Source organism: Haemorhous mexicanus, chromosome 3 (genome assembly GCF_027477595.1).
Source record: "Haemorhous mexicanus isolate bHaeMex1 chromosome 3, bHaeMex1.pri, whole genome shotgun sequence".
Lineage (NCBI taxonomy): Eukaryota > Metazoa > Chordata > Aves > Passeriformes > Fringillidae > Haemorhous > Haemorhous mexicanus.
In genome coordinates, this window is record NC_082343.1 from 37,678,011 (window position 1) to 37,692,316 (window position 14,306).

The 14,306-nt window shown below is 40.0% G+C and overlaps 1 protein-coding gene across 1 annotated transcript in view; it reads right to left on the reverse strand.

The window, feature by feature from the left end:
• Positions 1-14,306, reverse strand: part of GLP1R (glucagon like peptide 1 receptor) — an 83,713-nt gene that overhangs the window by 30,365 nt on the left and 39,042 nt on the right. Inside the window, exons 4-5 of the mRNA XM_059841379.1 lie at positions 3,185-3,294; positions 506-612 (exon numbers count right to left, since the gene is read on the reverse strand). Of these exons, the coding sequence (XP_059697362.1) occupies positions 506-612; positions 3,185-3,294 (217 nt within the window). The remainder of the gene's footprint in view (positions 1-505; positions 613-3,184; positions 3,295-14,306) is intronic.

The following is a 14,306-nucleotide window of genomic DNA, read 5'->3' on the forward strand; positions in this document are numbered from 1 at the left end:
TTCTCCAAAATTATAAATTTGGTCAAAAATCCATTTCTGCACATCTTGCATGTGAAGACTGGGATATAGGCCAGACTGAGATTTGTGCTCTGAGTAACACCAAGCAAAGCAAGATGACAATTTTTCTCCTAAATGTCCTTGCCCATGTCAGACTTGTGCCTCATCTGCAAGGTGATACCATGAAGGAATGCTTGCATCGCTCTCTTCTACCACCTCTTCCAATGGAAATTTCACTGAAATAAAAACTTGCCTAACAAAATATTCCAATTGTTAAAAAGTACCAGTTCCACATATTCATATGGGTAACTGCAAAAATTTGGCAATTTTAACTGCATTTTTAGAAGGAATTATTTTAGGAAGGAACACAGAAGTGACAAAAGATGGAGAAATAATGAGGTGCTGGAAGGAGGGAAAAAAAAAATCAAATGTTTCTGTCAAAGTCTGATACTGTCATATAGAAATACATAAACCTTTAGTCCACTCTCTTCAAAGCTTCGCCAGTTACCTGAATCCAAGAAGAATGGCAGTTGCTATTACAAGGGCAGAGAAGGAAAGAGCATATCCAATGGTGTATATGATGGACAAATTCAGGAGCTGTTCTTCTGGTGCATCCTGAGAGCATATAAAGAAAAGAAAAACAAAAAAGTGGAGGGGGAAAAGAGAGAGCTCGTGGCCTTCAATTCTTTTCTCCCAGCTACTTTCTAGCTTTCTTAATGATAAACAGAAATCATTCTCCTACTTTCAAGTTTAAATGCACATGTCAAATCAGTCTTCCACTTTCCATATGCTCTAAAGAAATAAAAATTTAATCTTAATTCCTCAGCTGCTCCCAGGTATTCATTCAAATAGATGGGTTTTGCAGCCTAGCTAGAAAAATAGATAATGTGATATTATTTCATAATGAAGTTAGAGAGACATGAATTACCACACAAGCAAGCCTTAAAACTGATGGCAGGAAGCAGAGACACAACTCAGACCTGCAGTAAAAAGGGACGATCTAACCTTTTCAGAATTGAATACTTGAAGCAAGTCTCCTTACTGTGATAATGAGGAGGGTCCTCATCTACACTTCGAAGTGCTACATCTGCACTTCAAAGTGCAACAAGCCAGGTCCTATTTGATGCTTTGGAGGCAAAGCACGCCTTGCATTCACATAGCTAAATCCTTTTCTGCCCCCAAATAATCTGTATTCTGCCTCACCTACGCAACCTCCTGGTAACAAACCAGAGCCCAACAGCATCTCTTGACCTGGGTGTTACCACACAGTTTGAGAGGGCGTGACCTGCTGCAGACCAGAGAAGTGGGGGCTCTCTTCAGATTCACTGAAAACATGATTATTGAGACCCTTGCTTGAAAATTCTGGCCAAAATCCTTATAGAGAAGAGAATTACTTGAAAAGGTACAGGGAGCTCTGAATTTTAACACAGTTCAGCCTCCAAGGCACATTCATATTTCACAGTTTGAGTTAATCTCTAAGCACTTATCTTTGTCTAAATAGACTCAGGGATTTTATTTCCCTCCTTCAAGCTGCTAACTCTGCATCTGACTCCTGAGACTTGTGCTGTACAAAGGAATACATTCCTTGTACTTCATAAATTAGGCACAGTTATTCAGATGCATTCTGCACAGCCAGGAGGATTTAAGGCTGCACCTCAGATTTGCTAGCTTAATGCTTTAAAGCAAATGGTATGAAAGCTGCCTTTTGAAAAGGAAAGTCTCTTCAGCATCAAAGCTTAAGCAAACAACTGAAACCTAACAATTTAAAACACGTACACAGATCAAAATGACATCATACACCTAAATTTATGAAGACTCACTAACACTTTGGAATTTGTTTTAGTTACATTTGTAATATAACAGATGACAAACTCATAAAAACAACTTCTTGTTCTAACATGCTAGATGCATAAATCAAAGTTACTATGGGGCTCCCTATGCATTAGCTGGAAAAACCAAACACGGCGGTTCACATTTCAGGGAGTGACACCACCTACAAAGGGTTTCAGAATCCAGATCAGTTCATGAAAAATTGGAGGCAGGTGCCAAATGAACAAGTGTTACCATTAGGTATCTCACTCATTGGCACATCCCAACATAGCTCTGGAAGAAATCATAATGGAAAAAAGGAAAAGTCAAACAACCAGGCTTATACATAGCATTAAGACAATGTGTTCTGCTGGTACAGTACAGAACACAAAAGGGGCAAGGAGTAAGGCTGCAAGTCAAAGGAAAAGGTTAGAATTCACATATTTGGAGAACAGAAACTCTCTCTTTTCCCATCTCCTCCTAGTCTGTAGCCATTTATTCCTTCTGAAGAATGAGGCACTGAGCAATGGAAACCATGCATAGATCCTGCAGCTCTTATGACTTTCATAAACTCAAACTGTTTTGACTAGGTAATGCACTGGCTCTCAGTACTCCAGGATAGAGAGAGTGCACTCAAATTCTGTGAGGAAAAGCATCACCCTGGGAGGTTCACAGAAGTAGTGGTATCACGTGTCATGGGAACGCACACAGTGCACTGGTTGACGCCAATGGCTGTCAAAAATCCTCTGAAAATCCCTGTGCTCTCCTTCATTTAGTGCCAGGCATCTCAGCTCCCTGCAGAGTAAAAAGCATGAGGGCAAGAAAATAACACTGACAAGCCTAATTCCATCGCCCACAGAATATGAAGATATAAAGACAGAAAACCTTAAACAAAAAAAAAAAAAAAAAAAAAGAGGCAGGTATTGCCCCATGCCCAAAGGTGAAAAAGCAAATATCCTTCAATTCAGTTTGTCTTAATCACCTTAATAGCTGCTAACAAGACAGACAGAACAAATGGTCACTATTACAATGACGTGACAATGGAAAAAAGGCAAAGGAATAACAGTAGGTCACTCCTGCAGTTGAGCTCCTTGCTCAACTTGCACAACAGCTGGGATGACCTGAGTCACTTCTTCTCTTGGCTCTCACGCACATTTAAAAGTGCTCTCATCTACCCTTCATGTTCCCTTTGTTAAAGGGGAGAGACCTGATGTCCCTCAGCATTATGCTCACTGAGGTGAGTCAGTCAAGATTACTCTGACAGGAGAAAAACAAGTGGGCATCAACAACTATTTTTTCCTCTCTTCTGCTTTGTCCTAAACAACAGCAGCAAGGGGATGGGGGGGGGGGGGGGGGAGGAAATGGGAAGAACTCTTACCTGGTCAGAGGGCTCACACTCAGACAGGTTCCTCCAGGGCAGTGTCGAGTTCTCCTTCAGCAGCCAGGTCCCCTCTGAGGTGCAGAAGCGGTACACCTGCCCATGCAGCACTGCCAGGAGCAAAGTCAGCCACAGGGTCAGTGGGAAGAGAGCCTACTTGACCAAGGGGCAAGGCTCACAGAGCATCTCCATGCAACCCTCCTTCCTCACCCACCCTTCTCCTGGCTGGAGGGGGAAGCTGCAGCATGGCAGGGGAAGTGCAGCACCCACACCCTGCCTGCCCCCGACACTCTGCTGCTTGTCCTCAGCTGCCAAGGTATCAGATGGCACCAGGATGTGTTCCAGGACCATTCCACAGTAACAAGAGACTGAAATAATTGCTGCCATCTTTGTGTGGATATTACAACATGCATAAATTCCAGCTCACTAAAATATTAGATTCTGAAACATGCAAATTCTAGGAATCTTAAGCTTCAGCTACAGATTCTACACAGAAAAGAAGGTGCAAAAAGACTAAAATGTGCTTTTTCTTTTCTGGAAGCATGCAGACCCAGAGAAACCTCAGAACAGGTACACTAACACAAGCTTCCCAAAATGTAAATGCTTACACAAACATCTGTGCTGCAAAATGAAGCCATAAATCTTTTCCTAAACTACCTATGTGATCTTTCTATTCCCTCTACCTCTTCGAATAACAAAATTAACGATAAATTAAACACTTTTCTCAAGCAGTAGGCTGCTTGATCTTGTAAAAGCAAGTACATTGAAATGGCTCCTAATAAAATTATGTCAGAAGGAAGCACCAAAAGAAAAAGTGCAAAGGGAAAGCAGCACCCAGTTATAGCGCATGAAAAGAAACTCCCTCTCTAGTATCTAGAGTACTGGGGAAATCTAACAACTTAGACAGCTGAATACACAAGCAACTGGAAGTGTCCTTGCATGAGCTGATTTGCAAATAAAGTTTCTCACTAATCACATTTTTGACCCAGTAAACTGACCTATTCTGTATAATGAAGCTACTTCTCAAAAAGGAATGCTAGGTCAATCCCTCAACAAGGGTTAGCCTCTACCCAGACAATGTTTGGAAAAATGCACTTGAAATATTTTGGGGCATAAGAAGATGAGTTAGGAGGCTTCAGTTCTACATTTGATGTAACAATTCCAATTACAGCTTTTGCTCAAACCCAGCCTTGCCTGCTGCAACCTCATCCTGTTGTCAGCTCCCTCATTACTGCAAACTAGAATCGCTAGAATTTGGCATTTCAGTTCAATAGGAAAATTTTAAAACTTATTTGAAATTCTAACAACCCAGTAGGTTGTTTGCATGTTAGCTGACAACTGGTAATCTACTTGATAATTGTCAGCAGCAGACAGCTAGCAGGTACTACATATAATAAATGTTAAAAAAAATACAGACATTAATATTCTAATAAGCCATTTTTAATGAGTATTCTAAATGGTAGCTGATAATAGTTGTGGTAGGCAAAGTCTATTTGGTTTTGTAATTGCTATACTGAATATTCCAGTAAGAGGTAATATAAAGATGATATAAAAATTAAGCTAATGCTTGTGGAAGTTTTTCTTACTGTTAAGGGTATCTGTTCTTGTGGAAACAGAAGGAGAGATTAGGTACAGCATCTGCAACACACATTCACAGCCACTAACTGCACCTGCTCTCATTATCTACTGCCAATGCCAACCACTTCTTTAGGTCAGAGTATTGCTGTGATGTTGCTCAAGGGTAATAAAAATGCTCATTTAGGAGCATCAGGAATAAAAGACTAGGGAAAACATGGGTCCTCTCAGGAAGGATAGGGGAGACCTGCCTGCAAAGGACATGCAGAGGGCTGTCAGGTACTCAATAGCTTTTTTGGCTTCAGCCTGGAAAAGAAAAGGCTCCAGGGAAATCCTACAGCAGCCTTCCAGTTCCTGAAAGGGGCCACAAGAAAGCTTGAGAGTAAATTTAGATTAGATGTTAGAAAGAAATTCTTTACCGTAAAGGTGGTGAGTCACTGCAACAGGTTATGCTGAGAGGCTGAGGATGCCACATGCCTGGAAGAGTTCATGACCAGGCTGGATGGGACTTGGAGCAACCTGGCTAGTGGAAGACATTCCAGTCCAGGGCATGGTGGTTGGAACTAGATGATCTTTCAGGTCCCTCCCAACCCAACCATTCCATGATTCCATGAATATATTAAGGATCTCACATATCTTTCCTCCTCTCACCCAACGCCCTTAACAATTAGTGGTCAGTATTTTGAAGGAAGCCATTCAAAACACCTGTGCAAAAGCAGCCCTAGGAATCAGTAAATATTGTATACTCGGAGCCAATGTTTGTGAAATCCAGGAGGTTTAAGTCCAGAGGACCATAGGACTAGGAAATTTTGTCTGACTACCATTAGATGAGCTATAACCAAGCATTACAAGACAAAATATTATGAGTAATGATCCCAGAAAACAAGAAATTTTACTATATTCCTGGGAAAGAAAACACAAGGGAAACCACCCCCCCCACCCTGCTAAAGAAGAAAGAATTAAAAAACAAGCAAGAAAAAAAAACCCCAAACCACAATATTATTTCACGTTTTCTAAAACTCTGTGAATTCCCCCCGTCTGCCAGTATTTCTTAGTGAAAAGGTCTAATTGGAATGAATGCCTAGCTTCAATATATTTATTTTCTCTCCCAGTCATCATGACACACTTTAATTTTCTTTTTATTGATAACACTTTTTAAATAATGAAGAGGAAAATCTAGTGTATCCTGAAGGCTGGCATAAATTAGAGAATTGAAAAGTTTACTGTAAATGAAACGTGGAATTTGCTATCAGGCAGAAAGACAAGGCAATTCATTTAGATATGAAGAAAAAAATAATGTAATGCTATTACACTGGACAGAAACATTCCTGCCACACCTAGGGGTCACAAATACTCAAAGTGGATGGCTCTCAGACTTCTAGGTAGTCACATGCCAGCTGTGTCAGGCTGTCATAGACTCACTGATTGCCAAAACAGGGATGACCTGTGCAGGACTCAGAGGCAACTGAAGACCAGCTGGGCTATCTGTACCCAGGAAGAGCCTTAAAATGTAAAAGAAAAAACCAAACAAATTCCAAATAGATGAGACTGCACATCACAACGTGAGAGCCTAAACACCTGGCTTATGGAATAATTTATTAACCAAATGCTCATGAGATAGCAAAATGTTACAAAAAGGAATGTTTTAATGTTTGCTTTAATGTTTTAAAGAGCATTTATAATGTTATAAAAATTTCCCCTTTGAGGCATCATTGAGATGCTAGCTGATACATGGGACAATGCTCATGAAAGGGCTGAGAGAGTGCAGAATGCAGGACATGAAAATAACACGGGGCTGATGCACTACAGGCAGCCAGTTACTCTCAGAAATGTGGAAACAAGTCAAACTGTTGTGGAAATGGAATGCTTTGGGTAATGTGTCAGACTCCCCATTACCCACACAGCATCACTCTGTGGAGCTGTGAAGGGCTCAGAAATTAATAAACACCACAGACATGAGGCCCTTCATGCCTTGCAGCTTGGCCCATCCCACACCAGCACCATGCAGGGTGTCCCAGGCAAACCCAGCCCAGGGGTGCGGCCACCTTTGAGCGCCGTGTGTCTGAGAAGCTGCCCAGAGCCCAGACTTCACTCAGCATGCCCACAGAAAGGTGTGCCTCTGAAACAGAACCCTCCCAAACTGCATCAGCCCACAGCCATTCCTACTTTCTCCATTTCTCAGAAGCAGAAGGCAAACAGCTTCCATCCACTCCTCCTGTGGGCAACAGGCTCAGTCCCAGGCAGCCACCTGCTACTGCCCAAACACAAAAAGGCTGTTAATGACCAATATCTCAGAAGAGAATCACCTGAGCTGAATGCTCTCCCCCAGTCCTGTCTCAGTGAAACAAGGGACAGAGTAAAACACCAGCAACTCTGCTCTAGTGTTCCTCCAAAATAACCGATAAAACCCTGGAGACTTTAGATCTTCTCACATACAAAATTCCCATCTTTGTTGCAAGTCCAACAAAATTCAAGGAATCCACTAGCTTTTAATCAGAAATGTTTTGACTCGAGAATAGCAACTGTCTTACCATTCTTTCTGCTCAGAGGAAAGCATGTGGCTTGCAATAAAACTGCCTAAAAATGTTTTAAACCAATTTTTTCACATCTACTTTTTATGACTCTCTCTGCACAGGTGGTCATCCCTTAAGATGGCAGAGATCTTCAACCTTCTAAACAGATAGAGGGATATGTACGTATATGTATATGTACACATTCTGTCCTTGCTGAGGGCCTGGTCCAAAGCTCACTAGGAGCCTCATTTCCTGCAACTTTCATGTGATGCCACTGCTGAGAAGAAAATCGGTTATTAATAGACACTGAGACAAACTAACAGTGACATGCTAGGAGGTGGCCCATATGCCATGACAGAAAGAAGGCACCCACACAGCTTCCCCCACAGCTGCTGAGCAATTCCAGCTTCTTGCTCACAGGTAGCTTACTCAGAGGCAATTCACGTTTGTCCATGCCTGAATTCTGCAGTGACTCAGGCTCTCTTACCTTTAATGCAGTCAAAACCCCAAGAATACAAAGACCAGCAGCAGTTCTAACAGACCAGAATGATGACAAAAAAATTTTTAAAGGTTCAAAGTGGTTCTTGCCTCCTTGCTATCCTGCAATAAATACCTTTTTCCTGTCCTTTATGTTATGTCCTGTTACCATACAGTCAACATTGCAAATCATTCCACTATGTTCTAGAATTGGCTATTGTCCTCTGCCAATAAACAATCCCCACACAGTTCATAGGGAATCTGATTTTATTTACTTTTTAAGTTAAGTGCAAAAAATTGCAAAACCTTTGGAACTGCAGCCTAATGGCATGAGTTTATTTCAACAGTGTCAATCACACCTCATTACAATTACATGTTAAAACATGGACTGATGCCCAAACCTCAGTCTCTGTAAGCTGATAAAAGGTAGAGCAAGCATTGAAGCTAATAACAACTATCTATTGAACCTGTAAATCAAATCAAATCCCAGAAGTAGCTGAATACTTTTACATATGGAGAGCATAGGCAAAAACGTCACAAATTTTTCCTTATTAGCCCCACTTTTACTAGAAATATAACAAATTGAGTATCTTCTCTATTTGAAACAGCCAACCTCATCTGCATTTTATAACATCACGGTGTCAAGGTCAGTGTGACATTACTCACCCAACTGTCCCTGAGGATAAACTGCAACATTATTCACTGTAAAAATAAATTACAGCATGTCCTAGCCAATCAATTCTATTCAGGCAGAGAGATGAGAGAATGAGAAGAAGAGACTGCAGTTTTGTCTGTCTGCTCTGTATCAAGCATTATAGACTTGTCCTCTGTTAACATCCATTCTCTACTTCCAGCAGGGAAATTGTTTTGGAAAAGGTAACAATTTTCTTTATAAAGTAGGGACTCTGCAGTATGAGAGCATCACTACAGCCTTCAAGACAGACTGGCTTGTTCCTGAAATGAGCAAACTTCCCTTTGATGGGGACAACAACTTATCAGAATTTAGGAGGCTGTTCCCCCATCAGCAGCTCTGTTCAGCTATCACTTGCTGTGACTTGGGCAATGTTCTCCTGAAAGGATCACTCTCGGCTGTAAATGCTGCTGCTAAGTGTCATGCAGCCCCAACCCCCGTGCTGCTTTCTGCAAAGACATCCTAAACCCAGGACTCATGCCTAGGAATATGCAGCTAAAAACATGACATAAGGGAACAGCCTGATCCTAAACCTCTAGGGAGCTGGAAGAGCCCCAGCCTGCACCACTGTCTAAGAATCACATTTATCAAAGTGCTCCTTTGTGCTGGGCTTACCACCACATCATCTGAAATTATATTACCTGAACAGGCAGTTTAACTACAGGTACTTTATTTAGTATTCTTTCCCACCATTTCTCTTCCCTCATAATGGATTAGTCATCTCAACTCCTTTGCTTTTGTTACAACAAAAAGAAAAAAATCCAAGCCTGTGCTTGCTTACTTGTATGTTCCCTTGCACCATGGGGTGGCTGTTAGGTGGGCACAAGCTCACGTCTGTCTCTTGGTAGGCGTGTGGATGCATTTACTTCTTTTTCCTCTTCTTACTTTTCTTCCTTGCAGTGTTTTGTTGTTTTTTTTTTTTTTTTTTTTTTTTTTTTTTTTTTTTTAATTGGAAAAGGCTAGAGGGATTCTTGGATCTTTCAAGCTAGGAACATTCACAATAGGGATATTTGAGTCTGTTCCCCCACCTCTCACCCAAACCATACACACTACTGAAAATTATTCTCACGCTGCAGGCTGCACAGACACCCCTGCATGTCCTGGAAATTCTCAGTGCCAGAATCCTCTGCTGTGCTATCAAAAGCACAAAGTCACAGACACTGCAGATGGAGATGATGTTTGGCATCACACAAGGAATATTGCCTGCATATAGATTCTTATTTAAAAGCATTCCTTTTGAAATTACATTAACACTACAGCACTAAAGGTTCAAGAATTAGGAAGTGTTAAGCTAAAGCTACTTAGATGAGTTCTATTTCCACCCAACAACATTGTTTCTACATACACAGTCATACTTTTTTTTTTCCCCAACAGAATCTGCGGTTTTATTCAGGACACAGAACAGCAGGAGATAATTTAATGTGAAATTACTCACTCATTTTTACTGTTGTGAGATGCAAGCCATATTTAAGCAGACTGAATCAAATCCATACCAAATACTGCATTTTCTTATTTGTGGGGTCCATTCAAAGACCACCAGGAATTCAGCTCCCCAATAAACACTAAAGGCTATAGCTCATAGGCATAAAGAGATGATCAAAACAAAAAGATCATATTTTGGTAACATAATAAAGTCGCATTTATACAAAAAGAAAATTATGCAGCCACAAAATTTGTTCTGCATGGGCATATTCAGTTCTCTTAGTGCAAAGGTCATTCTTGCCAGCTCTGCAATATCTTGCCTCACTCAACACAACTTTCTCAGTTAATGAGGCAATGATCCTGCAGAGAAGAGCCCCCTTTACTACATCTCACATGCAAATCCATTCTTCAAATTGAAGGCATAAGATCTGTGAAAAAGAAAACAATCACAGAACACAGCTTCATAATTAAAAACTACTTGCATAATGGTGACCAATAAAGGTTATGGAAGCAAAGAAGACCACACCAAATCACAAAGTATTCCTTAAGTCACAAATGTATACATCACTGGGTGAGAGTTAGTATCTCAAAAACTAAAATAGCTTTCTGGAAAAGAACATTGTTTTTAACAGAGCATTACCCTAAAGAGGGCTATACCTTCCAAGCATTTAATTTGAGGAACTTGTATTAATAAAAGGCTGCCATTAACTATGCTAGACAACACTGACAGCTAACATAACTTTTTGAAATAAATATTAAAAAAAAATCATAAAAGTGCACATATGCATGTGGGCATCAGGTTTAATAAAAATATTTATGAACTATAAAAGATATGTGAATTAATGCAATAAAAGAAGGCAGCTTATGAAAAACAAGTATTTATGATAATGGCACAGCTTTGTCAACATTTGGTAAGATACCAAAAAGTACCATTAGAAGTTTTGTTCAGAATAAATGAAAGTGGATTGCAACAACAAATGTGATTGGAAGTTTAATGCAAAACAAACTTGTAAAAATGCTGTTAAGAGGTTTTGTGTTTTTAAGTTATTGGATCAGTTAATGTAATTAGTAGAAGCCATCCTATCAGAGGATATTAAAATGATGCAAGAAAAAAATCTGCAGTGAAAAGTTCTCTTAAAAGGCTGCAAACCACACAACTAAACCAGTCTCCAGGGCAGAGAAAGGGATCTATTTTACTACACCCATATTCCAAGGCCTTATAAAAATAAGCAAAATAACCCTCAAAACAAGCTAAAAAGAAAGGAAAAAACTAGACAAATCATTAGCATAATACTTGCTGAGCTAGAAACAACTTTGAGAAAATACAACAGATAACTAGTATGTTAAATATGCACAGCCAGGAGGGAGAGGGATGTACACATGCAAATAAACACTGGTTGGTTGATGCAGCTTCTTCACAAAACAAAAAGCTCCAGAACATGGAGGCTAAAACAAATGCAAGCAAACTGCCAGTCCTTGGAAACATGGAAATTAGTGGTATTTGGTTATCCACAAAAACAATGGTATAAAGAACCACTGATTAAACAATCCTAAATCTATCATCTCTCGCAAGACAGGTAAAAAGATCATCCAAAAAATCCTAAACAACAGGAAGATTTCAGAAAATAGATCATAAAGTTTATCTCAAACTATAAAACTTCATTTAGGGCTATCTATAATTCCACAAGAATTAGCCACTCTCCACATAGCAAAGAATGTGGATACTTCAAAGCAGAACAAATAAAATAAAGCATCTCATCCATTTTAAAGACTGAAGACACATCATTCTTCTCTGCCCTAACTGCATTCCCTTCCATTTCCTTTCTCCTCTTCAGGTTCATTCCTTCAACCCTTCCTGCTGCTGCAATATTTAGTTCTATGCTGCTGCTCTACCTTCACCCTCCTGCCCCCTCTCCCCCCAGACTATTCTGCTTCTCTCTCAGCTCCTACCACTTGCCATTTTCCAAAGCCACCATCTCCTACTCTGCTCCTCTACTGCCATTTTCCAAAGCCACCTCAATTAAAAGTGCAACCCAGCTCCAGCCTCTCACATCTCCTTTCTCGCCAGTCTGTTCCTCAGCCTTCCTCATCATACTCCAAGCTCCTCCTGCTCCAGCCAAGCAGCGAAGAGGGGCAAAATCAACATGGAACATCTGCTCACAGATCTGGACCTACTGCAGCCAACAAGGCCACAAGAAGCCCTGCTCAGCCCATACACCAAAAGCACAGATTTCAAGAGAAAGGAACACTACGCCATGCTGATATGGCCTCTGGAGACTGTAGTTGCAAACAATAACACATAAGGAATTCACTCCCACAAGCAGTAAAATACATATCACCAGATCACAGGAGCCACACTCCTCTTTCTCATCCACATGTTGAAATACAGAATGAGATTTTGACAAAGTGTTCTTGGAAAACATGAGCCTTAAAACAGAGTTCTAATTTGTTGAATCTCATCATGCCAAGTGCTACAAATCTGTAAGATACTAAATACAAGCTCTTACAAATAATGAGAAATAAAGAAAGAACCAAGCAATTTTATTAGGGAAACCACAATCTTTTCTGTCAATAGTCTCTGGAGGCCACTAAAGCTGCAGGTATATCTGGATTTACCTTTCCTTTACGAAGTCAATCTTTACACCAGTCTCAATGATTCTTGCCCTTCAACCCAAAGCTGGGACCTACCCCTGATCTAAAAATCAGGATCTCTTACACTCTTATATGGGTAATTATCCCCAAGTTCTTGATTCCAATTTAATTTCCATTCAATTTTCATTGCTTGAGAGGTATTTGGATGGACATAAAATCCCTGTGATTTTAAACTTTTCTTTTCTTGCCAAGGAGCAATCCCTTCCCTCGAATATTCACTGGCAATGATACCTCACATTTAAAAACACTTAGGCCCACTGTCATTCATCAGTCACACCAAGACAATGTTTGCCACATCTTAGCTTCATTCTGTTTAAAGAAATTGTTGGTGCCCTGCTTCATTAAGCTCCAGCATCATTACCAGGCAATTTTTGCATGTGTAAGTCAGTTTTTTGTCTTCAGAGGAAATATGCCATGAAGTACTTGATCCTTTTCTTGCCTGATTCATTTCTGCTCATTCCAATTGTCAAAAAGTAAATTAGAACCAGAAAGTCATATGAGTCTGACCAGGCATCAACCAGCATTATTTTTGTCATCAAACAAGTCATGTACCCAAGTTCTCTCATAAACATTGCCCAGAAAAGCTTTATTCTTATACAAAGAAAAGTTAAAGTGATGTATGGGAAGCCTAACAGTTAACATTTGGAGCATATTTGAAGAGGATTAGACACTTTCAAAATTCATAGCAGGAACCTGGGTCTCTCAGGGAAAATCTAGTCTATGACAGAAAACCCTCAAGGGGAAAGTCACCAATAAAACATGCAAGTAGAAAAGAACAATACTGCTAAACAAATAAAACTGTGTGCATGATTAAGAAGTGCAATCCTTGTAAAGATTAGTGTATTCTCAAGTTAAAGTTGCATATTCAAAATGGCATGAAAGGGGAGGATGTTCTATAATTAGACTTGCATTCAGACACCTTTTAAGTCAGTCCACATTTTTTTGCAAGACTACACTGTCAAAAATATTATCAAAAATTCAACCACAGAGCTACTAACTTCAAGAGGCAAACACTCGGCTGCCTTTTCATAAAGCATTTACTTTATATATATACACACAGATTGAGTTGTATCTTCACCAAAATTTAACTGTGGATATTAGTAAAAGAAATAACCTTTAAGATCACATCAGAAGCATATCTGTTATGAGAAGAAACACGTAGGCTGGATGTGACAGGAGTCTTTCCCACCACCCAAGGTGAAGTGCCAGGAATTCCTAAAAAGCGGAGGAAGAAGTCAGCCATATGGGCAAGTTCCTCTCCACCTATGCAGTTTTAAGATCAAGTATTCATGTCTTAGCACATCTTCTGGGACTTGAGGAAAAAAAAATTTAAAAAAAAAAATCAATATTTTACCAATTAGCAACATTTAAGTAAGCTGAAAGTTAACAATCTGTTTTCAGCAAGGCATTTAATTATGTAGCACACACAAACACTATTGTTTATTCAGACCCTTAATTAATTCACTTTACTCATCCACAGCAATTAAAAACTGCAAGTTCTTAGGCATAAGTGACCTGAAGAAAGGTCCCTCTGTTTAAGAGCGAACTGGTTCAGAAAACAAAAGCAAGTAGATAATAACTTCAGTTTTGCAAGTATGTAATGAGAGCACAGATGAAGTCTAAGATATCAAACATATTTAGCTACCTGCTAGACTAGCATGGGCAAGGCACAGAGGCAGTCCAGCTCTTCCTTGCAGTTGGGTCTAATGGTGTTCATTTCTCACTGAAAGGCACTATTCATGGCCTGATCAGATGTAGGAAATGTCTCAAGCACTCACAAAATTAAGCTCAG